Source organism: Mastacembelus armatus, chromosome 5 (genome assembly GCF_900324485.2).
Source record: "Mastacembelus armatus chromosome 5, fMasArm1.2, whole genome shotgun sequence".
Lineage (NCBI taxonomy): Eukaryota > Metazoa > Chordata > Actinopteri > Synbranchiformes > Mastacembelidae > Mastacembelus > Mastacembelus armatus.
The window spans coordinates 1072880-1097966 of record NC_046637.1 but is presented as its reverse complement, the minus strand read 5'-3'; the positions used below and the strand labels follow the sequence as shown (position 1 = coordinate 1097966).

At 43.8% G+C, this 25087-nt stretch overlaps 1 protein-coding gene across 7 annotated transcripts in view; it reads right to left on the bottom strand.

Annotated features, from left to right (window-relative positions):
* pcbp4 (poly(rC) binding protein 4) overlaps nucleotides 1-25087 on the bottom strand; it is a 201842-nt gene that overhangs the window by 3382 nt on the left and 173373 nt on the right. For 6 of the 7 annotated variants that reach the window (XM_026307433.2, XM_026307435.2, XM_026307437.1 and 3 more), the window contains exons 12-17: nucleotides 22089-22163; nucleotides 17754-17825; nucleotides 10568-10609; nucleotides 10381-10459; nucleotides 8737-8792; nucleotides 1348-1517 (exon numbers count right to left, since the gene is read on the bottom strand). In XM_026307433.2, coding sequence (XP_026163218.1) covers nucleotides 1348-1517; nucleotides 8737-8792; nucleotides 10381-10459; nucleotides 10568-10609; nucleotides 17754-17825; nucleotides 22089-22163 — 494 coding nt within the window. The remainder of the gene's footprint in view (nucleotides 1-1347; nucleotides 1518-8736; nucleotides 8793-10380; nucleotides 10460-10567; nucleotides 10610-17753; nucleotides 17826-22088; nucleotides 22164-25087) is intronic. The other variant, XM_026307436.2, reaches the window with a different exon arrangement.

Below are 25087 nucleotides of genomic sequence, written 5' to 3'. Positions count from 1 at the left end.
CAAGAAGAAAATTAAGAAATAAATAACATTTTATTTTACAGGTTTGTATTTTCCTGTAAACTTTCCTGATTCTTTTCTTAAAGTTCTATTTATCTCCAAAAGAGAAAACTGCAGTAGTGCTTAGAGTATTACTGTAAATGTGCAGTTAGAAAGTATCTGGTTGTTAATTATTCTATCATTATTTATTTGAGGATTTCATGCAGTTGAGATAAACCAGATTTCAGCTACAGACTGGACTGTTCTCTAACACCAGGACCACAACAGAACACAACACCTGCCTCTACACTGGTTACACTGGTTTCCTGCCAGTTTATGCACAATTTTAAAATTAAAATTTGGTTACTGTTTTTTAAGCACCAGTCTGTTTATCTAAACTAAATAAAGGCTATAATTTCATCATTGAGTACTACATATTACATTTTGCTAATGCTAAGCTAATACCATCTTAACACACACAGTAAACTGAACCAAGAGCTAAAGCTAAACTACAACTACTGAACCTGGAAATATCTAAAAAAAAAAAAAATACTAGTTGTATAAAATTGCTAAGGAAAATAACTAAAATAACCTTAAAATCATGTACTGTTTGCTAACACTGTGCAGAATCAATTAACACTAATAAATACACATATCTGAAATAAAGTGGCGAGGGTTTACCTACACTGTATTAAATGCCTCATTTTTCCAGCTGACTCAGCAGCATATAAGTTTAAATTATTCCAAACTGTACAGTTCAAATTATTCACTTATTTGCATTTGATACCAGAGATGAGAAAAGGGTTGTGCTGCTTATTTTACAAGATTAGCCTGTTCCTGAGTCGACCAGCTTTACAATACCATCGACACATCTCTGCCCTTCAAAATAAGAGTGTATGCTCCAACAGTGTATGCTTGTTTACTGTAAGCACTCTGAATTGCATTAACCTGGTTGATTAGGTTTAGTCAACTAAAAACTGTTAATAACCAAGTCCAATCGGTTTCATACCAAAATGAACAAATTGCTCTTAGTTCATCAATAAGAAAAACGTTTCTCGTCAAACTGCTCGCTGCACTAGTGATGCTAACTACTACAAATCAGGTATTTCACTGATGAACTAAAAGGTTTTGTCCACATTTGCTTTGAACTAAGCCAATTTTCTCAGAGATTTAGTGCATGAAGTGATTGAACATGATGATTCAGGGGGAAAAAGCTGCACAGCTGTTCTGATGTGTGATCCTGACCCCGTCTCTCATCTGGGTGATCCAGTACTGGCCCAAGACACCAAAGAGCTACATTTCCACTGCTGGAGAAGCGTGTTGGGAAACCACCAGAGCAGAGATTTGCCTGTTGTTGGTTTGGATGCTTACCACGAAGTGATCAGGTACTGAGCCAGGTTGATGGCTATTGGTGTGCCGGTGATGGTGACGTGCCGGTCGCTGGTGCTGTCCACCTGACTGCCGATCTTGATCTGGGCGCCCGACACCTGCCGGATCTCGTTTATCTTGGAGCCCTGGCGACCGATGATGGAGCCGATCAGCTGTGAGGAGGATCAGAGACAGAGGATTAGTTAAAGGTGCAGTCTGTGCATTTTGGTTTCACGGCATGAAAACTGTAATTTGCTGTGACGTGGTTGCTGCTCGCTGCAGGCACCAAACCAGTTATCAGGTCTGTCAGCCACGTTCTGTGTTGTTTTTAGTCTCTGGATGCAATTTGTGCTGACGAACACACACAAAAAAAAATAAATCAACAGCTGTTTCCTTTAATGTAAAAATACACACAACGAATCAAACTAATCTGCATGTTTCTGAAAAAAACTGATTTCATTTATATTTTCATTTTACAGAAGGCATTAGGTTCTGACCTGTGCATTAACTAAAACTGAAAACACAAAAAACTTTTATTACTTCAGATAATTTGATGTATTACAGCAGGAAAGGCACAGCGGTTGTTAAAGGGTTATTCAGGTCTGGCATTATTTCACTTCCATAAAGTCGGACAGATTTCTGAAAGACTGGTCACGTTTGGTGTTTTCCTGTTTCCTCTGAAAACAGTGGGTTCAGTCTTCCATCTTTATTTTTCTGATAACTGAGATATTTCAGTCTGGACCGAAGTGACTGACCAAGTGTCTAAGAATATGAACCAACAGGTGGTGAACTCTGACTCATCTGCCTGCCATGGGCTTAGTGTGTGGGCTATACTGGTCTCAGTGGGGGTTTGTCATGCAGCGGGTGCCACAGTAACAATAGACATTTACTGGCTCATATCAGTGTCAGGTCAGACAATAAATGCGCCTCATTAGCTCTTTTTTTTGGAAAGGCTGGCAGCATTAGGGTGCACTGTGGATTCTGGGTCTCGAGGTTGCATTTTGGACATGAACCACATAAGAAAATCTGATGTGCACAAATCAGAAACCTGGAAATGCCAATAGTTTGTAATGACGCTGCAGCATAAAACTGAACCTGTGCTGATTTTCTTCCTCTGCTATGACTGAAAAACATCTCAGCTCTGACACAGTTAAAAGATTTAAGTCGGAGAGAGAGAGAACAAGTGACAGGAGAGATAATGAGGAATATAATGTCAGTGTCAGCAGCAGAACAGGTGTGAACATGTCCCGTCACAATATAACAACAGGTACATTTTACTGCTGCCCATAAGGGAAGTTCATTGTAAAGATTCAGTGCACAAACAGCTAATTAACTCTGATTATGGCTCATTATGCTGAAATATATCACATTGAGGGACATCACTTTAAATAACTTTCTCATGTACAGTTAATTATTTGTTTACTTTTTTGTAAAAAAAACAATATTGTGATGATAGTTTGCCTCAGAGGGGAGTGATTCATTTCAGATTAATGACATTTAATCCTCTTTCCACTTATTACATCTGGTTTCCTCCTCGTCGTCACATTAAAATTCACGTTTTCTAAACAAGAAAAAAGTTTGAACAATCTCAGAAGAATTTCATTATCACAGCAGTATTGAACAATGTTATCACACATTACAGATTTTCCTGATGTCCTAAACTAACTACTAACTTTGAATAAAACTAATAAAGACAACGGACATGCCTAGTCCGAGCTGGAGCAACGCAGAGCTCACCTGCAGAGACCAGGGGATACAACTATTTTTTATATTTCTTAGAGCATTTCAAGTGTTTGCTACGGAGGGTTTGACTGTTACAGCTGGGGGACAAAATTAAGGAAAAACCAACAACATTTTACCGAGTGCTCCTATACACCAGACAAGACGGTAATGATTCATACAACCCTGTTATTTCCATAGTTGATTCCAAATAAAGATGACAAAACAATATTTTCTAAATTGCAAAATTTTGGTCCCGAGTATCGATGAAATGAAACCGACCACGTACAATCAGAGGTCAGTTTATTAGGAACATTGAGCTGAACCAGTCTGAAAACAGGTTTTAGTGACAGATTCTCTACTTCAAGCCAAACAAAACCTGGATATGAGCTGAACAATGGCAGATAAAGGAAGCTTCATGCTTTTTATTCTGACTGTGTCCTCTTGTTTCATGCATCTTTCATTCTGTATCTCTCATCCCTTCATTGCACTGATGCCACTGCCTCTTTCTCTCCTTTATGGTCTTCATCTCTCTCTCCTCTCTGCACCACAGACATTCCTGGACCAACAGGCTCTGATGGAGAGCCGTTTGCTGCTACGAGCTATTTGCAGAAAGGGCCCTGATTATCTAAGTGTGTGTGTTGTAGCTATAATGACACTGTGTGAGACAGAAGACAAAGTGTCAGCTGACAACAACCAGGTCAGACCAATTTGTGTGAAATCCACCTTTAGCCACTGTTCAACCACACAAACGGCGTCGCTGAATCACATCCTGCCTCCTGTGGGTCGTAACCAGCAGCCATAACCACACACTGCCAGGCAAAAACACTCAGATCTCCAGTCCTGGACCTTAGTCACAGCAAGAACCAACTGCTAAATACTTTAGCAGGATTTTTAAACTAACACGTCTAACCCTAACCCTGAAAACTGCAGGGAACACATCACGAATGCACAGAAGAACCAATGTGTGACAAGATAAGGAGAAAAACTGCTGCAAAATGTTGATACTGAATATTTCAGTCAAACGTTTATAGACAACACAGCACAGGATCTGCTTGTAGGGACTGCAGCGCTATGACCCAGTTCCTGACTAGTTTTGAGGACTCTGACGCCTCCCTACAACATTTGTTCAGTAAATAAAAGCCATTTTAAATAATCCAGGCAGTAGCTATGATCTCTAACACGACACCAACAGCCTCGGGGGTCTTGTGGTGGTGCAGTGTTTACGACCATATGATCACTGTGTTTCTGAAGCTGCATCAAACAGGCCGAGGATATGAAGCTGTACAGTTTGGGAGATTCACAAAGAGAAGTGGGCTCATTAGTTTATTGTGAGTTCAAGCCCACAAAGGTGAGTGCAGCTGGGGTCAAAGTTCACTGCTTTGCTTTGTGTACGACATTAACATATTTATACTCTATAAACCCAGTTATGTTTCTGGCAAATCACAAAATGTTGATACTGAACCTACATTATAATTTTCAACAACACTACTTTCAACATCTTCACTGAATTTCCCTTCAGGGATCAATAAATTCTCTCTCACTATGTGATTAGTTTTCTGTTAAACACAGGACACAACAAAGCCATGAAAGTTTCTCAAAACAGCAAACAAACAAACACAAAAACAGAAATCGCACAGTGCTTCTGAAACCACTTTACCATTTTTATTCAAGCAAATAAAATAAACTTGGCTTAACTATAGTCTCCTCGGCCTCTAGAGGGTCTAACAACTCCGAACAAACTCCCACCATAAGCCCCTCCTTCCTGCTCTTTGCCCCTCCCATCCCGTCCTGTTTCCTGAAGCTACGACGCGAACTACAGATGCCCGGTTGGGACAAAGTGTCCAGCCCAAAGCACTAACGTTACACAAAGCTCCACTTCCTCCCAAATCCACATCAGAGAGGGGTGTCGGCTCTGGTTACCTGCAGGTATCATACTGGGTGGTGCCAAAGCTACAGACCTAGGTCACGACTTTATAGCAACTTTTTTTGAAACGATCGCAACGCCCTCAGCGGAAAACAAGCTTTGGCTTTTCCACTTTCCACAAGGTCGACTGCTCTGGAGATGGGAGGTTTTTGCAGGAAGCTGTTCCATGTTATGTGTCCCCATCTGAGCGGTTTTATGTAAGTGCTGTTGGCTGAAGAGCAGAGGAGGAAGAGGACGGGTCCAGGGCTATTTTTGGACGAGTCCCTGCTGCCTTTGTAATTTAAAAAGGTTTATTGAGAGAGGGAGCGAGTCAGACAGGGTTGTTGTTAAATCTCTAACTGTGAGCTGTAGGATGTCATTAAGCTGCTCTGCTTGGCCCCGCTCAGTGACTTAATGCACAGGGTCTAAAGCTCCTTCCTGCTCTTTGTGTCTCTGCGTCTCCTCCTCATTCTCTTGGGCCAGCTCCGTGTGCTCTCTGAGAGCTGTGTGTTTCTGTGTACAGATGCTAAAACCATGAACGGAAGCTCTGCGGCCTTTAAACCGATGCTTCATTTATACGTGAAGGTGACAGCACCTGCAGAGCTGTTGATTATCTTGTCAGAGTGAAAACGTGGCCTCGTGCTCCTCTGTCCGTCCTTTCCTGTGCCACAGCCCATGAAGACTCAGTGTGAAGAAATATTAAGTGAACATACTGTACGAGGTCCTGGGGAGAACCACCGAACATTTAGCGTTACGATACCTAGAGACCGACGAGAACGTGGCTCAGAATCACCTCGAAATTGTGTGGGTTCTGCAAAATTGACTGTATCACTGAAGGTTCTGAGAACATTAAAGGATCATATTCACGTGGCTCTAACGCCTGGTGAAAATATAGCAAACTGACAGTATCTGACATGGATTTGACAGCCCTGATGACAGATTTCAGATTTTACTCCTCATTTACCTGCTTTTCACAATGATGGATACAAATCAGGTTTATGGCAAATAAACTAGTCAGGGAACTAAAACACTTGGTCACAGACGGGGAAAGACTGTGGACGTCGATACTACATGGGACATTTTGTAAAATATTCAGACCTCACTTTCTGCACACTTTACTGTGCAGTAGATTTTATTTCAGTAAATGATTTTGACTGATTTTAAAACCGTTTTTTAGAAAATCACAGCAATAAATCTGTCATTTAAATTACACAGCCAATCGAACATAAAAGTGATTGGAATCTTTTCCACAAATATTTTATCTGCACCAAAAACAAATTTATGGAAATAATGTAAAATCCTATCTTCATCTTCTGCATCATCAATAAAACATTAAGGGGTGAAAAGCTTCTGAAAGCATTTTGTCATTTTTATTTATGCATCTAAAGTCTCGGCTCAGGCACCTTTGCGTACGAAGAACCAACAGCAGTGAGAAGTTAACGGCCCTGAGTATTTATCAAACCTGCATCTGTGACTTTGTGCAGTGAAGCTTCTGCTGTGTGAGAACTGACTAACACTTAGTGAGGGGTGGATGGAGAGAGGAGGAGTGAAAGAGTCAAACGAGGCACAGAGGGAAATATATCCTCTCTGAGTTAATGGGAAAAACATACTTGCTCGTTGGTCTCATTTCCCTCTCACATGTTCCCATCCAGCACCTCAGATCGTGAGTGAACCAAATCTAAAGTTCGGTTTTCATTAAAGTGTCACAGTGTTTGCTCTGGCTGTCAGAACCCTGTTAATGTGAACCGGAGTCAGGGCTCAGAGCAGGTCTATGGACTCTCCTGACCACATCTTAAGCACAGAACCACACAAATCAATGGGATCAATATTGTGACTGGGATAATAATACACTTGTTTTTCCGGGGTGAAAGGTGAGCAGGACAGACACGTGGGAGTCTTATAAACTCCAGGTTGATGCTTTGACTCCCCACCAGTCAACATGTCCATCAGACATGGCGTGTCCTTGAGCACGACGCTGAACTGCCTGAGAAAAATACGGCCCGACAGTTTGGCTCTGGCTGCTCCGCCGAACAGACAAAACCTCCTGTCAGATACTTGTGAATGATTTAAGTTCTGACATAATATCTGGCTCTTTCTCGTCTCCAGCACTTCGGTTTAAGCAGGTTCCTGCGTAAACGTCAGGTGAAGATGGACTGTTTACTTTTAAGAAATACCTTAAATACCAACTATTTTTTGGGGACATTCATTTGATTTATCTCACTATAGATTATTAGTTTCTATTTATCCTGAGTCTCTAAGTGCTTAACTTCCTGTCTCTCCTGCACAAGCTTTTATTTACTCTGAGTACATGCACCACACAGACTCCACTGGCACCTGAACACACCACACAGACTCCACTGGCACCTGAACACACCACACAGACTCCACTGGCACCTGAACACACCACACAGACTCCAGCGGCACCTGAACACACCACACAGAATCCACTGGCACCTGAACACACCACACAGAATCCAGCGGCACCTGAACACACCACACAGACTCCAGCGGCACCTGAACACACCACACAGACTCCAGCGGCACCTGAACACACCACACAGACTCCAGCGGCACCTGAACACACCACACAGACTCCAGCGGCACCTGAACACACCACACAGACTCCAGCGGCACCTGAACACACCACACAGACTCCAGCGGCACCTGAACACACCACACAGACTCCAGCGGCACCTGAACACACCACACAGAATCCAGCGGCACCTGAACACACCACACAGACTCTAGCGGCACCTGAACACACCACACAGACTCTAGCGGCACCTGAACACACCACACAGACTCCAGCGGCACCTGAACACACCACACAGACTCCAGCGGCACCTGAACACACCACACAGACTCTAGCAGCACCTGAACACACCACACAGACTTCAGCCAGTACCGCAGCATGTGATGGGCCTGAAAACTCCTGCATCCACCATCTTTACTGTAAACCCTCACACCATGTGGGGGAAATCTTTAGGTATTCAAAGGTTCGATTAAAAACCGAAGCATCGTTTCTATATTTGCTACCTGTTAAAAAACCGACAGAAAACCTGACTACATGGTATGAAACTAAATTCAGGATTGAATTATCACAGTGACAACAGCTCCTTAATGTACCTTAACACGAACACACGAAGACGTCCATTCTTACCTTTGCTGACGTGCACGGATCCACACATGGACTGAAACACCAAGTGTTGCATATCAGTCTTTTCCTAAGAGTCCGGTGAACAAACCGTCTCCAGGTTTTTAGTCCAAAAGACGAATTATCCTCGAGGAAAAGCCATAAAACCGTCGTCCTCCAGTTTTCAGTCCTCATTAAAAAGTTTGAGTCCCGTTTGTTCTCCGGTTGTTTCCGCCGTTTATTTACCACAGACAGACAAACTGACGGTAGATTTACAGTCTGCAGGCTCCCGCTTTGCCTCTAATTCAGTTTTAGAAAGTCCAAAGTGTCTCCAAACTGCAGATTTTACTGAAAAAGGCGCCGCCCGAATAGTTTTCGTTTGTTCCGCCATTTTCTGACGTCGCACGCAAACGTACGAGCCTAAACGTGATTATCGCGCATGCGCTAATAGCACGCATGAATGCAAGACGTTTGTAGTCCGGTAGTGGCATGTATTCAATCAAATAAAATCGATTATTAACTTTTCCCACCGCTACAACTCACGGTCTCTGGATTGAACCTTCCCGGCCACCGTACCGTCAAAACAGACTCGTGTCTTTGCGTTTGGAAATAAGAAACAGTCACAGATACTCACGTCGTTTGGAATGAGGAGCTCCTGAGACGTGGTCTGGGACGTGGCTTCCACCCCTCCTGACAGACAGAGACAGAGCAGAACTTGATTTTATTTGATGATAGAATCCAGCAGCTTCTTTTCTCTACTGGTCCCTTCTTGTCCATCAGTTTAGTTCCTTATTTTAAACTCATGTATTTCTTACTGCAGCATTATTCATTTCTGCTTGTGAAAAATGCCTCAATCACTCACTGAGATCAAGTGGCATCACTCAACCTGGAGTTATGAGATATGTCACAGCTGAAGATGAAATATCAGCGAAGAAAAGTCACTGTCCACCAGTTGGAAGTTCATTTAATTAAAGTGATTTTTAACAGATAATAATAAAAACAGTTGGAGAACAGTTTTCTCATCCATGTTGCACATATGACCCCAGTTTCAGGGCATGGTGTCCCTACAGTCTAAACACAGCTGGATCTGAATCATGTGTGGTGTATAAGTTCATGTAGACAGAAGAAAACAGATTGAAAATTAAAAAACCATGATATGATTTTCAAACTGCAGGCCCACACTGAGCTGAGTGCATGTGCAGCAGCAGCAGGGGCCTCTCTGATGAAGCTCTCCTTTAGGTGCTGAAGAACATGTATCATTGTTTCTTAAATATTTAATCAGACAACATTTATCATCCAATCTGTTAAAAGAAGCTTTGAAACGTGGCTGCATATATGAGCTGCAGTAAACAGCAGCTTCAGTTTCACCCCAGGGCAGACTGAAGCTCCTCAGGTGACCTCTGACCCCAGAGCTGCTCTCCACTGTGTAAACACCACAGTGACTACAGGACTTTACGCAGGTAAAACTCTTCTCGGACTGAGAGGTGAGCGACTGTGTCTCTGGCGCAGTGGATGATGAAACTCGAGGTAATTCTGTTTCTCATGTGGAAATAAGGTTTTTCAATAAAACTTCAAAAGTTGTTGTTGTGTGAAGAGTCAGAGGTTACACAGATCAGCCGGCTGACAGCACGTCTCTTCAGATCTTTACAAGTCTGTGTTTGTTAGTGTGTGTGTGTTGCTTCTAATGAAGACGGTGCAGCAGCTAACTGGCTCCATATTGTTTCACACAAATCCACCTAATCAGAATCTGAGCTTCTGGCTCCTGTGGTCGACTGGTGAAGTCAGTTCTTGTGTCCACACTGGGAGTTTCAGCTGCATTTACCTCCGTCCACATTAAAACACCGGGACAGACAATCCTCCTCCTCCTCCTCCTGCTGCTGCTGCTGCTGCTCGTGCATCGACCACAAACAAACAAGCCACACATAAAAATAAAAATAGCAAGAAAGAAGCAGTACACTATCTCTGCTTCTGCTCCGGATGTTGTTTATAGCAGACTGTAATAATTTCAGTTCTAAGACCAAAAATAGAATTACGGCCTCATCGCAGAACAAGCAGAGAGCAGCGTTTGGTGTTTCTTCTTCTTTTTTCTCTTGAAAAAAACTCCAAAGTGGCGTCCACTTCCACTGATACAACAGCAAACACAAATCAGACTTACACACTGTGGAAACATCAGGGCGGGGGTCAGTTAGCTGTGATGGCTAAGGTTAGGGTGAGGGCCTGAGGGCGCATTATGGCAGTGAGCGTCCTCACAAAGGTAGAAAAACCAACACGGACGTACCTTGTAGAACCGATGTGGCCGACTGGCTGAGCTGGGCCAGGCCCTGTTGCTGCATCGACAGCTGGTGCAGCTTTGCTAACTGGGAGAAGAACAAAGATAGGACAAGGACAAAAATCAGAGACCAACGACTCGTCTGATAAAATCAAGCAAGAAAATATGACGTTAACAGGAAACTGTCATGTGTCACCTCTGAATGTGGAATGCCGTAGTGGCTCTGTACTGCATATGTCTGAAACAGAGAAACAAAAGAGCCAATAAAGTGAAGGAGATTTCCACACCAATAAAGCACCTTCCTGCACCCAAAGGTGTCATTTTTCCAATTTTTATCTAGCGAGTGCTTGTAAAACCTCTTCCCTCATGGTTCCAAACTGAGTTCATTTATTTTTTCAATTTTCACCGAAGCAAATACAACATTTAACCATGACGAGGCACCTCAACTCTGAAAGAAAATGATGTTCAGTCAGTATCAATAAACAATTTCTATAGCATTTGTGTTTTATTGTTACTGTTTCATGTATGTTTTTAGTTCCTCTGATCGTTCTTCTAAAACCAAACCTTCACTCTCTCCTGTGTCACACTTTGTTTTATACTATGACATTTTCCCAGTTGTGTGTTTGATGAAAGGACATTTTTCATTCCTCATAACACAAAAATGATTCACCGGGATTAATGTTTCCCAACGTTCTACCTGGCACAGAGACAGTCTCCTCTGACCTCCCCCTCCGTCGTTTTCTTTGAGCGTCTGCGTTTATTTCTCCACGATCATAATTCCAGGAGTGAATTCCCAAAAACAAATTGAACTGTACTGAGCTGCTGGTGCACATGAATGCAACAGTCTCCCTGAGGTTCCCTGCACTTTGTACAACAGAGTTGTTATCCCTGACACACACTGAACTTTTGACTCCAGATGCAAATGCAGGGAGAACAGGCTGTTCTCAGGAGAAAAAGGTGTCTGAGCAGACCGGACCCGGGCGTGCTCGGCCTCCTTAATACTGAAACGTCTCTCCGTGACCTGCCAGAAAATATTTACACACTGTGGCAAACCTGCAGGTCTACAACACATACGCAAAATCCTACGGGTCCACGCAGACCTAACACAGGAAAAATGACACACACTCATGAATATTCATTGATGATGCAGCAGAAATCAGGGAGGGGGGAGCAGCTCCAGCCCTTCCTGACCCAGTTTATCAAGTCTCAGACAAAATCATTTCTAAATGGACGCGTTTCCAAAGCGACACGGTTTGAATCCCGATTCACGAACCAACACTCAAAGCAGTTAATACCTTTTTGTACCTTAGGACGAGATGATGTGTGTCTGTGCTGATGTGCAGGAGAGTTGTGACCTGTTGAAAACACACTATGTGAGAGGAGACATGTCTGAATTCACTGATGTGCAGTGCAGGATGCAGAGCACACACGCTGCCTCTGCACAAACCAGCGTCTGTACAACCCTCGACTCCTGTGATGGGAAAATGCTGCTTCGCCAAGTTGATAATTCTGTCAGAAGTGATGATGCTGGTGGTAATAAATCAGACTTTGATCAGAACCTCACAGAGATAGTGAACACAACAAGGCTCCTCGCTGAGAACAGCCCGTCGTGACGGATATCTCAACTTATTTATTTATATATTTGACAAATTACTGTGGAGCTGTAATATTTGCACATGCGCGAGACAGTGTAGAGTCAAATAACCTACAGTGTTTACTTAATGTAAATGGTTTCAGTGGTAATTATGCTCATGTAATTAGGCTTTTTGCATATATTTCATAACCCTGGTAAGTAGTTACTCATTTGCATGTTATTTAAAAGGAAAACTACAGGGCGCTGTGGTGAGTGAAGGAGCTGCATCGCTGCTGAAATCTGTGTAGGACGAGTGACTCCTCTCCCACACTGCTGATACTGAGCTGCTTATTCCATGTGAGTCCTGGTTCTGCTAACTCTGACTTCGCATTTCATTAAGTTGATGAAACTTTTTCACTATGACCTTTCAAAAAGTATTTTAGTCTGAAATTTAAACCGTATGTGGAGTTGAGACGTTTTACAGCTGTGGATGTTTCAGTAGAACGTTTTGTTTAGTGGGTGTGATGAGCTTCAGCTTCAGCCCGTCGTCTTTAAGCTTCATGACCACTGAATTATTCAACTATTCCAACATTAATCTGCTCGTTCTTCACGTTATCCATGATAATGACCCCTTTCTCCTCAAGAACTTTAAAATAATGCATGAACTGTGTGAACTATTTGCAAAGATTTAAAATGATGAGCTGTGACTTTAAGACCGAGGTGATTGTGTGACGCCCTAATCTACCACACACAGGCAGAAACACCTGTGCACATCTGGAGAACAGATTTGACTTCATTCCTCACACGCACTGCAGCTAAAACACCAAATTAAAGTTTTCCTGTCCTGAGCTGACACTGGAAAACTTTCACTTTGTTTACTTTCACTCCCTCAAACCTACTTAGTGTCTGCCAGCGTTTGGTTATCGCAACTAATTTCCAGCTGATCATATCAATAAGAAATCCTCACAGCTAGAATCTTGAAATAAAGATTAATGTTAAATCCCAGAAATGGATCTGTGACAGCAGCAGCCGAGTCTGTCAACGGGAAGCTAATGAGTGATTTTCCTCCCCCCTACATGACTGTACTGTCAGCAAAGCTTTAATCGGCTCCCTCGGCTGAACTCTGCACTAACCCTCCGTCCATCCTCCCGTCGCTCTTCTTTCTCTTCCTCTCCATCATCTTCTGCTCCTACGGCTCTTCTTCAGCTCGGCTTGCACTCTCTCTGCTTCACTAAAGGGCTTTTAGGAGGCTGTGGCAGCCATATCGTTAGACTTTGGTGCCATATTTAACCAGAAATGTCTCATTGATCGACAGCCTGCTCAGCTCAGAGCGAGTTTGTCTGTGCAAACGATGAAAAGCAGCTTTACATGAAGTTTCTTTCAGCTTTTGATGATCAGAAGAATCTTCCATGTGTCGCTGTGATTTCTCCTGAGAACAAAGTCTTATTGTTTTATTTAATGGGCTTGTCCAGTTCCTGTGTGAGTTTGAGAGCAGGGCAATGAAACTCCAGGACATCAGAGACGCAGACAATGAATAAAGTGGAATATCAAGGGATGGGCTGCGTTGTGGTCCCTGTGTCAGGACGCAGCTGGGAGAGTGCTGCTGTTTGGATGGTGCCACCACCCAAAAAACAAGCCCATCAAACCATTTATCGCACGTGTATCACACACATCTGCCCCATGTCTCATATTTATTTTCCTAAATCATCTGCTGAAGGAGCCAGATGTGGCTGTAAAAGAGCCCTGGCACATCTGGAGAGCCTGTAAAGGTTTTTACTCCTCTCTCAGTCTGTCCCTGACGCCTCCTGTCTCGGCCTGTCACTCCCATGGAGCCTCCATTAGCTCGGGTTGGCTGACACACACGCACGCACGCACACACACACACGCACACACACACACACACACACACACACACACACACACACACACACACACACACACACACACACACACACAGAGCTTACTGCAGCTGAAGTTGGTCCTCAAGTATCAGGCACTCCCAATGTGATGGAGTAAAGTGTGTCTGTCTATTTCTGTCCTTTAACTCGTCCTCCATTTGTCAGCCTGTTGTCAGCCTGTTGTCAGCCTGTTGTCAGCCTGTTGTCAGGCTGTTGTCAGGCTGTTGTCAGCCTGTTGTCAGCCCATATGCTTTGTGCAGCCACACGTCTCCTACAGGTCTGTTGTGTGGTGAGTCTGCAGGTCAGTCAGAACTTTCCCCCTTTAAGCTTCTGCCTCTTGATGATTCAGTGAGTCAGTGTGTCCTCTGCCTGCATGTTACACTGTGTGATTCAAGTGCATCACACACAGACTCTCATTTGTTTTAGGGAGAAAATATCAGTTTGGTCATTGCAATAATCTACAAATCCTCTTCAGTGTGACTTACACGTCCACCTTAGTCTGTAGCAGATAAAGACTACTTCTTCTTCTGCTGTAGCTACACTCATGTGGTGGTTTCTTCAGTAAACCAGTGTCTGCAGCGTCACTGCAAACAGTTAACAGCTGTTTAAATCGCCGACATGGCAACAAGGTGTCATGACTTCCTGTTTACATTCCTAAAATGATGGCAACTGTAGTTTCAAATGTAAGAGCTTTATTTTTCCCGAGGAGATTTTGATTCATCCCTCAGATTAAAGGTTTATTTTTAATCTCATTACATAATGGATTTTAAAGTGATTGTGATCTTAATTATTTCCATTATGATGTTAATTTGCACTTCAATATTTAGCCTTTTTCTTTCAAGTTGTGGGTAATTAGGGGGAAATTCTGTGCTTTTATTAAGACTCTTATTTTCTTTTCATTTTAGATTTGACCTTAACATATAAAGTCTATGTCTTTGGTGCATTAGGTTAAATTAAAGATGATTGATTGATTGATTACATCCTGGGTCCACATCCTCTCCAAAGACTGAATTACATTTCTGTCCTAAAATGGGACCCTTGATCTTTCCATTAGTGGTTTTATCTTCCTGTGCTCAGCCATAAACCACATTTAAGGGCCCACAAACACAAACACAACAACAATAATAATAATAATAATAATAATAATACTAATACTAATACTAATAGCTGCAATAAACATTTGAAAAGGGCAAACAGTGATCGTTTTAAAATTCTGTTTGATAAGTTTCAGTCAGACGTCATGGAAGATATATTACGTCTGATCACCCAGTATCATCCTGCCCAAGCAAAAGTCCTAATTATGTAGGAAAAACAGTCATTCAGCCTGTGTATTCAGTTGAGTACGTCAAACAAACATCCAGGCAGTACATCATTCAGGAGATCGCCCTCTGACACGGCAGCAGAGCCTCAGTGCTGTCCATCACATCCCTGCTGAACCAGCACCGAGCTCAGCCCTGAGACCAACATCCCACCGTGGATCAGTTCAGCCGAGAAAAGATTTCAGCTCGCTGAGACGCTTTTTTTTTTTTTTTTTTTTTTAAAGTATTCAAACACACGAGGAATTTTGACCCGAGGCCTCGACTGACATGAAATAAATGTGCCAGTAATGATTGTGGGTTGAAGGACACTGAACTAATGATGGTGACACACTGGCTGTTAGAAACTGACCTCAGACCATTCATTCAATCGAAACGCTGCCTCGCCCTTGACATGGAAGCTATTTATGGAGCAGCATGTGCACGGCACACTGGTCACAGAGGAAAGATGTTTGCAGCGCTGAGAAATGTACAGGCGTCGTTTAGAAATATGGAAAGTGACGAGCTCCTTCATGACTGATGTGAGTTCTCAGATCCAAACAATATTTTTCTGATGAAGAGAAATTTAAAGGCACATTTTGGTAGATTTAACATAAATGCATGAACCTGCCCTGACCTCCACTGTGATTTACAACCAGCCTCCACACTATTCATCACGGTCCTCCGACAGCTCGAGGAAAACCTGCAGAGATTAAAAATCTGCACATCTGCCTGTTTTCCATGTGCAGGTGCAATGTAGGAAAAAATGTGCTGGAAAAATCCAGCGCTCATCCATTTCAGCTCGTCTCTCATGTTAACCTGAACTACAATGGACGCGCAATGCATTCTGGGTGTTCTAGGACTTTCAGCTTGGGAGCTTTTGGGAATAAGACGTCCTCTGTCGCTCTTTTGTCCAGTCACAGGAAATTAAAAACATTTTTTCTGTTTGACGACACGAAGGGCCGAATTCTTCCTCTGAGCCAGGTGAATCTGTAAATGCATCTCTCTTTCAGTTTTAACTTCCAGACTAAAGCAGCATTTTCCAGAGCTTTTCCAAAACTAGTGTGTAGACCTGAATCTGCTGGTGTGCTGTTGCAGTGTGTACAGGAAAAACTGAGCTTCGCAGACAAAACAGATGGTCACAGAGCAGACTACCGCCCCCTGCTGGTGTGGAGAGGTATTTCCTCTCACCAGGTGAGACGGACGAGCTGGTTGGCCGTCGGCTGTAGTCTGTGTGGTGCGTTCAAGGACACTTTCTGGTCCAGATGAAAGCGACGTTCAGGGACACGGCAGTCCCCTCTGCTGGTTCTCTGCCCTCACAGTTCATGTCCCAATGTTCCCACTGCCTTCTAAACACATCGATGACTTGTGATATCCTCTGTGCGGCACAGCTGCTTTTTATTCCCCACAATGCACCCGCTTCCAAAATCTGTCAGTGAACAAAACAAACCTCGGGAGTGTTGGCTGACCTTCAACCACAGGCAGGCACTCACAAGTTCATTTTCAGCAGAAAAGATCAGAAAAATCACCTGCAGCAGCAAAATGTGCCAACAAGTACGGTTCTCAGTTATTACAAAGCAGCCATGCAGCTTAATACCAGCCTTATATGAAATTACAGCAGGACACTCACTGATTCTCTGCCTGTGACAGTGTCTAGTATTTTATGCACTTCACAGCAATCCTTAGCAGGGTGATGACATTCTCAGCAGTGTTTCAGTGTCTCGGTGGGAGGACATGAATTACAGCAGCAGTTATAGCTCACAAAGAAATGATTTTTATTTGGTCGATGAAAATGGCATCTGTGTCTCTAAGGTGAGGCACCTTGACTTGACTTCAGACCTTCAGATGTCACATGAAAAACTGGTGAGACGCCTTAACAGGTCTGGTTCCTGCAGGTTGAGGTGCTGGATGTGTGATGACTGACTTCTCTGTTTCTATCAGCTTTTAAAGTCACCAGGCAGAATAAACCGGTGTGAGGGGGCGACAGCAATTCATCCGCTTCTCTTTCACTTCTCTTCTTCTCTGTTTACTTCCTCTCAACTTTATCCTCCATCTCCTCCTTTTCTCTGTCAGCTTGTTCTCCTTGTAGCATCGATTCTTCTTCGTGCCATGTATCTCTGTTTGGCCTTCCTCTTCACTCATCCCTGACCTTTTTGGTTTTCATGTGAAGAAGAAGCGTCACATTCACGGAGCTCTCTGTGCAGAGATGTCAGTCTGGGATCCTTGACCACTCTGACCATCTATGTGGCTGCAGCGGTGTGTGAATTCACGTCGCAGTATTGGTGTGATTGAATTCAGGTCCTGTGGCTCCGGGGAGGTGGTTGTTTACCTGCACAGCTCAAATATCAAGTGATTCCTCCCACAGTCACACAAGGACCAGCTGATTTATCACAAAGTAAATCTGTGCGTGTGTAATGTTGAGGCTGTGCTGATAAACAGGATCAGGTCTTTCACCTTCTGGAGCGAATGACCATTAAATTTGAGGGTAGTGGTTCTGTATGGGTGGTGTTGCATCTTTCAAAGCCTGGGTCAATGCAGCGTGTTAGCAGGTGAAATCTATGCAGCAATAAATTGACCTTTGACCCTTGCCCCTTGCCCCCAGGCGGCCATACTCACTTGCTGCAGGTCCACTCCTCCCTGTGCCACTGAGAACAGGGGGTGAGAGCCAAAGTCTGACGCCTCGAACACCTTCAGCCGGCACAGGGAGACACAAGCAGAGTCAACACTGGAGTTAGAGCTTCACACTCAGAACAGCCCAGTAAACCACATCATTCCCAAACCCCTGCCAGTGTTTCAGTGCACAGCTGATACGCACTCTGTGGATTTAGGACTTTAACTATACACCTGTTTTAAAGTGATTACTTTGAATAGGGTCTGACATGTAGCAGCAGCACACAAACTGATATGTGGTCCACCCTTCTGCTAATATTTCAGTCAGAGCATGAACTCTGAATTCATGCTGATCCTCAGTGTTGTGAGGCAGAATAAATCAAAGCTAATAATCCACAAAGATAACGAGTTCATTAAGTTTCCTATTTATTGGCAGATTAAAAGATGAGCTGGAACAGAACAGAAGGAATAATTTATTGATCCCTGAGGGGAAATCGTCACACAGCGGCTGGTACACACAGCATGAAGATGAAGGTGACTCCGTTATGCAGCAGCCATCTTGATATCAGGAAGGACGAATGTTTTTTGTTGGTCGTCATTTCAAAACCTGACTGCCACTTTATTAGTAACGCAGCTGAGACACAGAGGCAGAAGGCCAACAATAAAAACTAACAGCTATAGTGAAACCTCAGTGCAGCAACAAGCTAACTGATGGAAATCACAGGGAAAAATTCGATCCAACCGAATTTTGTGTCGATTATTGAACAGCAGCAGATGAGAAGTGACAGGAGTCAGGGTTCAGGGTGCTGCAGAGTTTTATTTCAATTTAAAACTGGCTCAGGACGACCACACTCGGCTCCAAGCAGGCACCGTTTTATTTCTTTCATTCCTGTCAGATTGGTTGTTGTTCAAAGTTTGAGTCTGACTGATCAAATCATCGACCAGGTGTGAAATGTTGCTCGTCCGTCTGCAGTGGCCTCATTATCCACTGTACTGAGCCTGTTTAATGTTAGTGAAGTGGCATTTTGCATGTTGTGACTAGAACTTGTATCTGCAGGTCTCAGAGAGTCTTACAAAGATCCTAAATTTAAATGACCAAGGTCTTACAGGACCTGTCTGTCTGTCTGCACGTGACTGTTAGGCTGTCGGGACAGAACAAACTTTAGTTTAATTATTTAAACCACTAGGATTTATTGTTACATTAAGCTGTAAAATACGCAGCAACACTTTAAAATCTATTCTACTACGAACAAAACAAGAGAGCATTAAATTAAAATGGTCCATCCTGCTGGAGATGAAGTTTCTCTAAATCTGACCTGACGTGTCCCTTCTATCTGTGTTTCACTGTTTACGATGATGAAATGATGATTTAGCTTCGGCCTTGAAGCAGATCAGAGTCTATTCACACACCAAGACTTCTGTCCTGAGCTTTGACTGAGCAGTAACACACACACACACACACACACACTCAGACTATTGCCAGGGCCTGCCCTGCACCATGACAGTGACCTTGTTTTCTTCAGGGTAAATCTGATTTTCCTCTTCAGATGCAGAAACACGAGGACGACTGTTCAGTTCTGCTGAAATATGAACTGGGCCTTATTTCAACATGTTCCCATTATCTGAGCCGTTATTCCACCGCTGAGCATAGTGACACCTCGGAGCCTCACAGTGCTCGACCACAAATAACCAAACGGCCCAGACAACAATGCAGAGAGACCTCCACCCACGGGCGAGTCGGTCTCCAAACAATGTCTGTTACAGCCCAGTGATGTGTGACAGATCTCTGCAGTCCTGTTCTCTCAGGGAAAATCATCCATAGCCCGAACTGACCAAATGACAACGTGCGTCCTGCTAAGCATCAGTGCGCCGCTGAGGCTGAGCGCACAAAGCAAGATTTCTCCAACCAATTAAGCTTCAGAGTTTCTGTCCCTGAAAACTTCTCAGGGCTCGAGGTACCTCAAAAAACCTACTGGGAAATATTCTTAACAAGGCAGCATCTTTTTCTCATTGGGCTTTTTTAAGAGATAACTGGAGCTAAATCAGGTCAACATGTTCGCATCGCCAGATTCAACAGCACCGCACAACATCAGGGGAAGAACTATGCTGTAGGAACATCTCAAAACATATCAAGACTTTCTTATATCGACTAATACCAAATCTTATTATTGTCCAAATTGAATCAAATATTTTCTTCAGCTTATTCATGAGCAGAAATAACTAGAGACTTTGCTAACAGGCTCTAAGCAGCAGGAAACAGCTGAGGCTCTGCAAAGTATTTACACTACACTGATGTTTTTATTCGTCTTATTCACATTATATTGAAATGTTCTTCTTGTTGCAATCAGTGTTTAAGTCGAGTCCTTGAAATAAGCTGAAAGTCTGAAAGCTTCACTTCAGCTGCTGGGCCTTATTTTGCATATTAGTTGTAAATAATTATGAGGGAATCTTCATTTTCTCCAGTCGTGACTGTTTTGCTGGAATCACATGCAATAACTGTCTAAATAAGAACCATATGGTAATGTATTAAAATCACTTATTGGTATAATCAAGTTTCAGCTCTGAACAGCCCCAGTAGACAACAAATGGGCGTTAATGTGATTGTACAGACAAACAGGTGCCTGAGGTCCAATCAGACCAGCACCGTCAGTTCTTCTTCACTGGGTTTATCTGGGAGGATGCGACAACAAGGAGACAAGGGGGCTGACATGCAGGACAAGTACAAAACTAGATGCAAACAAAACAGAAGTTCATCAGCCAATGAGAAGCCCTGGCTGGGTGTTTCCATGGTAACGCCTCACTCAGCCTCCTGCTGCAGCTATAACATCCCAAGTATTTGTGTAAAGGACAATGTGAATGAGATTCTGTAAATTTCTTATTGTGAAGAAAAAGACAAAAACCCCACAGGGAACGTTTTCCACTGATGTGTATGTTTCTGTGTGTGTGTGTGCGTCCAAACCCTGATGGTTCTGTGTGGAGAACCTAAAACCATCAGTGAGACACTGGGTGACCTGTTCCTTCATCAGCATGAACACACACACTGCAGTTTATTCTGACTCACACACTGTCCTGCTGCCACTGAGACCCATCACAGGCCAAATATGGATTCATCCGCTACTGAAAATAGTCCCCAGGAAAAGCAGTTTTTTGTTTCGTTCTGTTTGGTTGATAAAAACTAGAGCGAGCATCTGCTTGAGGAAATGACTTAAAACCGAAGCGGAACTGAAGCCAGAGTTATGAGAGGGGGCTGTCAGGAACCAAAACAAAGAACAGAAGTGATGATGAGGCAGATCTGGACCTCAGCTTCACCAAGACTACAGCTGCTCAGCGAGAACACAGTGGGTTGGTTCTCTCAACTTCAGCTTAGAACGCAGTCGGTTCTTCAGGAACAAAATGAGCCGGCGTGGCCGACAGAGTCTCTTTACTAAAGCAGCATCTGGACCTTCAGAGGCTCAGCTGGATCCTACAGAGCAGCTACACAGGAAAAACTCCAGGACCCAGTTTCAGCAAGTGAAACCCTGTCACAGTGATGACAGGTCAGAGATCCAGCTTCATGCTGATGGTAACAACGACTGTTCATTGATAACTTACATCTGATTGACTGAATATTTCTGCAGAGGGTGGGATCATAAAAATATCAAGGCTGCTTCTCTTTGGTTCCTTCATTATCGCCAGATAAGCGATACCATCTGCAGCAGTCTGACAATATTAAAACAGGTGTAAAACTGAACAGAAGGAAAAGCAGACAAATTAAGACCCGTTTGGCTTTCGATAAATACAGACTATCACCAGACCTTTGATACGAGTGGGAGTTGTTTTAGATTTTAATTGAGCTGTTTGTGCGACTGCATTCTTTAGTTTTAACTGAGGAAACACAGTGACGGCGTCAGGCATTGAACTGTGGCGCTCTGCGCTGATCAGAGTACGGCTGCTCCTGCTTCCACACGCACGTCTTACTGATAAAAAGTTATTGTTTCTAATGAATAAACATGAAAAAGCCTCATTTGTATCCTGCTGGATGGGCGGCGACATAATGGTTAGTCGATGTAAAGTCATCTGAAGTGTTAGAGACTCGACTATGTGCAAACGGTCATGTCCTCATATTCTGACAGTAAATTAAATATCACTCATCCATCCATCCCTCCTTCCTCCCATCTATAAATCTGATCATTTCCTGTTCTTCCTCAGAATAACTACCATGTTATTTTGTCCTGCATCCTGCTGATTTTACTTTTTTCCGTCTTTTGCTCTTTGTCGTTATAGATGGTGGTGGCTATAGATGATGCCACACGATCTCCTGTTAGACCCCTAAATCGACCATCCCCTCCTCCATCGTCTTACCTGGTTTCCTGCCAGCAGCACGGTTCCCGGGGTCGGGCTGGGTCGGTACGGAATAGTCGCTCCCTTGGGTGGAGACTGCAGAGTCGGAGGGAAAGAAAACGAAGGGTTAGGGTTAGGGTTAGGGTTAGGGTTAGAAACGAAAGTAAGAAACGAGGAAGAATCACAGTTTAATATGCCCTGAAGTGGAAAAACGCTTTCACTGTTCCACTTTTCTATTAGACCTCCTGGTTCAGGTTCTGTCAAAAAAAAAAAAAAAAAAGAACCTCTGTCACACATCTGAATTGAGCAGCGTCCATGTGAACAGTCAAAGTGGAATCTGATCGGAATGAGTCCAGCCCATGTTGCTCATGTAAACACAGCCAGTGAGACATGTTCCCGATAACAAGGAGCTTATTAAAAGACAGTTTGGATGAAAACAGGTTCATGTCTGTGAATGACCTGATGAAACTGTTTGCAACAGGGAAAAACAGCTTCGGTGATTTTGAACCGAAGTGTCTGTTCCACCGGTCACAAATCAAACTTGAATCGCTCTCACTGCAGCTCAGTTCGATCGTGAACAGAGCTAAAGGTCCTCAGAGTGAATTAAACATTAAACAACCAGGATAAATCAACTTATATGCTTTTTATTGTGGTCTTGCATACAGCCAGTTGGTTCCAGGTTACAGTCATCAGTGCTGTAATCTTTCCCAGCTCAGTGTGACATTCCTGAAATACGTTTTCCCACCTGGAGGAGACGTAAAACACAGATTGCAGGATCTGGGTGGAGAGGTGACCTACATCTCATTATCGCTGTATACACCGTGCTACACCACACATGGCTCTATAAGGAGCATTAGAGAGGAATGTGATCGGATAAGGTCATTTCATCCAGCTGAGACAAATACTCTCAATTTTAACTTGCACTGGTTAATATCAGGTCCACCTGGGTTCAGACCCTAATCCTGACCTGCATGTGTTTGGACAGTGGGAGGAGAAAACCCACACAGACACAGGGACAACATGCAGACTCCACACAGAAAGGCCCCGGGTCCACCTGGGTTCAGACCCTAGTCCTGACCTGCATGTGTTTGGACTGTGGGAGGAGAAAACCCACACAGACACAGGGACAACATGCAGACTCCACACAGAAAGGCCCCGGGTCCACCTGGGTTCAGACCCTAATCCTGACCTGCATGTGTTTGGACTGTGGGAGGAGAAAACCCACACAGACACAGGGACAACATGCAGACTCCACACAGAAAGGCCCCGGGTCCACCTGGGTTCAGACCCTAATCCTGACCTGCATGTGTTTGGACTGTGGGAGGAGAAAACCCACACAGACACAGGGACAACATGCAGACTCCACACAGAAAGGCCCCGGGTCCACCTGGGTTCAGACCCTAATCCTGACCTGCATGTGTTTGGACTGTGGGAGGAGAAAACCCACACAGACACAGGGACAACATGCAGACTCCACACAGAAAGGCCCCGGGTCCACCTGGGCTCAGACCCTAATCCTGACCTGCATGTGTTTGGACTGTGGGAGGAGAAAACCCACACAGACACAGGGACAACATGCAGACTCCACACAGAAAGGCCCCGGGTCCACCTGGGTTCAGACCCTAATCCTGACCTGCATGTGTTTGGACTGTGGGTATACAGTCCTAACAGTCTGAGGAGTGGTTCTAAGCCCTGAATGACCTGCAGCAGATGATGAAACTGGCTCTGCAGCACACTGACGTTATTTATCTGGTAAATCTGATTTGTGGATGTAACTTTTATCCACATCAATACATTCAGAGCCACATGCAGATAAGTTCAGTTAAATAATAATGACGATATAAACAATGACTACACATCATTTCCAACACTGGTTAACAGCAGGGGTAAGAGAAGCATTTATTGTGACTGTTTTACTGTTTTTGAGACAGCTCTGCAAAAACACAAACACAAACACAAACAGTGGCCAGTTTTCACCCTCCATGTTTATATCCCTTAGTAGAAAACTTTCTTGCTCACAAAGGGCTCAGTGTGTGTGAAGCTGCAGACCGGCCATGCTCTGGGGGATTTTATTTTTTGCTTCGCGTTCTATCTTACCTTACACTGAGATGTCAGCTACCTTCTCCAAAAATAAATCAAAGCCTGATGCGATCGCTGCTGCCGCATTGTCAAGTGTCAGCCGACGGTTTGTGTGCGTTTGATGCAACGGGGAGACATGAAAGAGATTTTCAATTTGAAGCAACATGATTTCATTTTGTTGCAGTGTCATAAAAACGGAGTCAGTCTTATTTAGACCTGGCTCTGCTGCTGGATTGTGGCTGTGTTTGAATTGTCATTGCTTTCCGTGCTGCGTGTCGAGGGGTTTTATTGCACACAGGCTGTACTGAAGTCGTATTCATCACGCTGTGAAGCAGAGCTGTTCTCTGTGCCTGTCGCCTCCAAACCGAGTGCCGCTCTCTGATTTGTTGCCTAACAGAATAATTGTTTCAGCTGATGGTGGTTTTTAATGATGGCCTGCCACTGCTTGATTTACATTTCAATTAAATGCAACAAGTCAGTTCCACTGTCGAACCCTGCAAAACACCTCCTCTTTGCACAAATACACTGGTGAGACAGGAGCAGCTACGTTTCAGGGGCTGTTCTACAAAAACCTAAAAACAATATTAAAAGTCAAACGGCATGAGACAAGACAAAGAGCAGGGAAACAGTGTCCACTAATGTGCAACCTGCACTGTGCTGACGTTTCCCAACACTAAATGAACGTGGCTACTGAGCAAACCAACAGATTAGACTGAGGGACAGGCCAACTCTGTGAGAAGAGATGCAGCGTGGAAGTAAAGAGTAAACAGTCCAGACGTGAGCAATAATCTTAGATCGTGGAGGGATGGAGTCCACAGCAGGACAGTGGGGGCAGGTTAGAGACAGAACAAAGGGATGTGACTGAAACACTGAAGTGAAGGGCAGGTGAGCGTGGGCAGGTAATGAGGGCGGGACAAATGGGACAAAGACCGAGGCTGCGT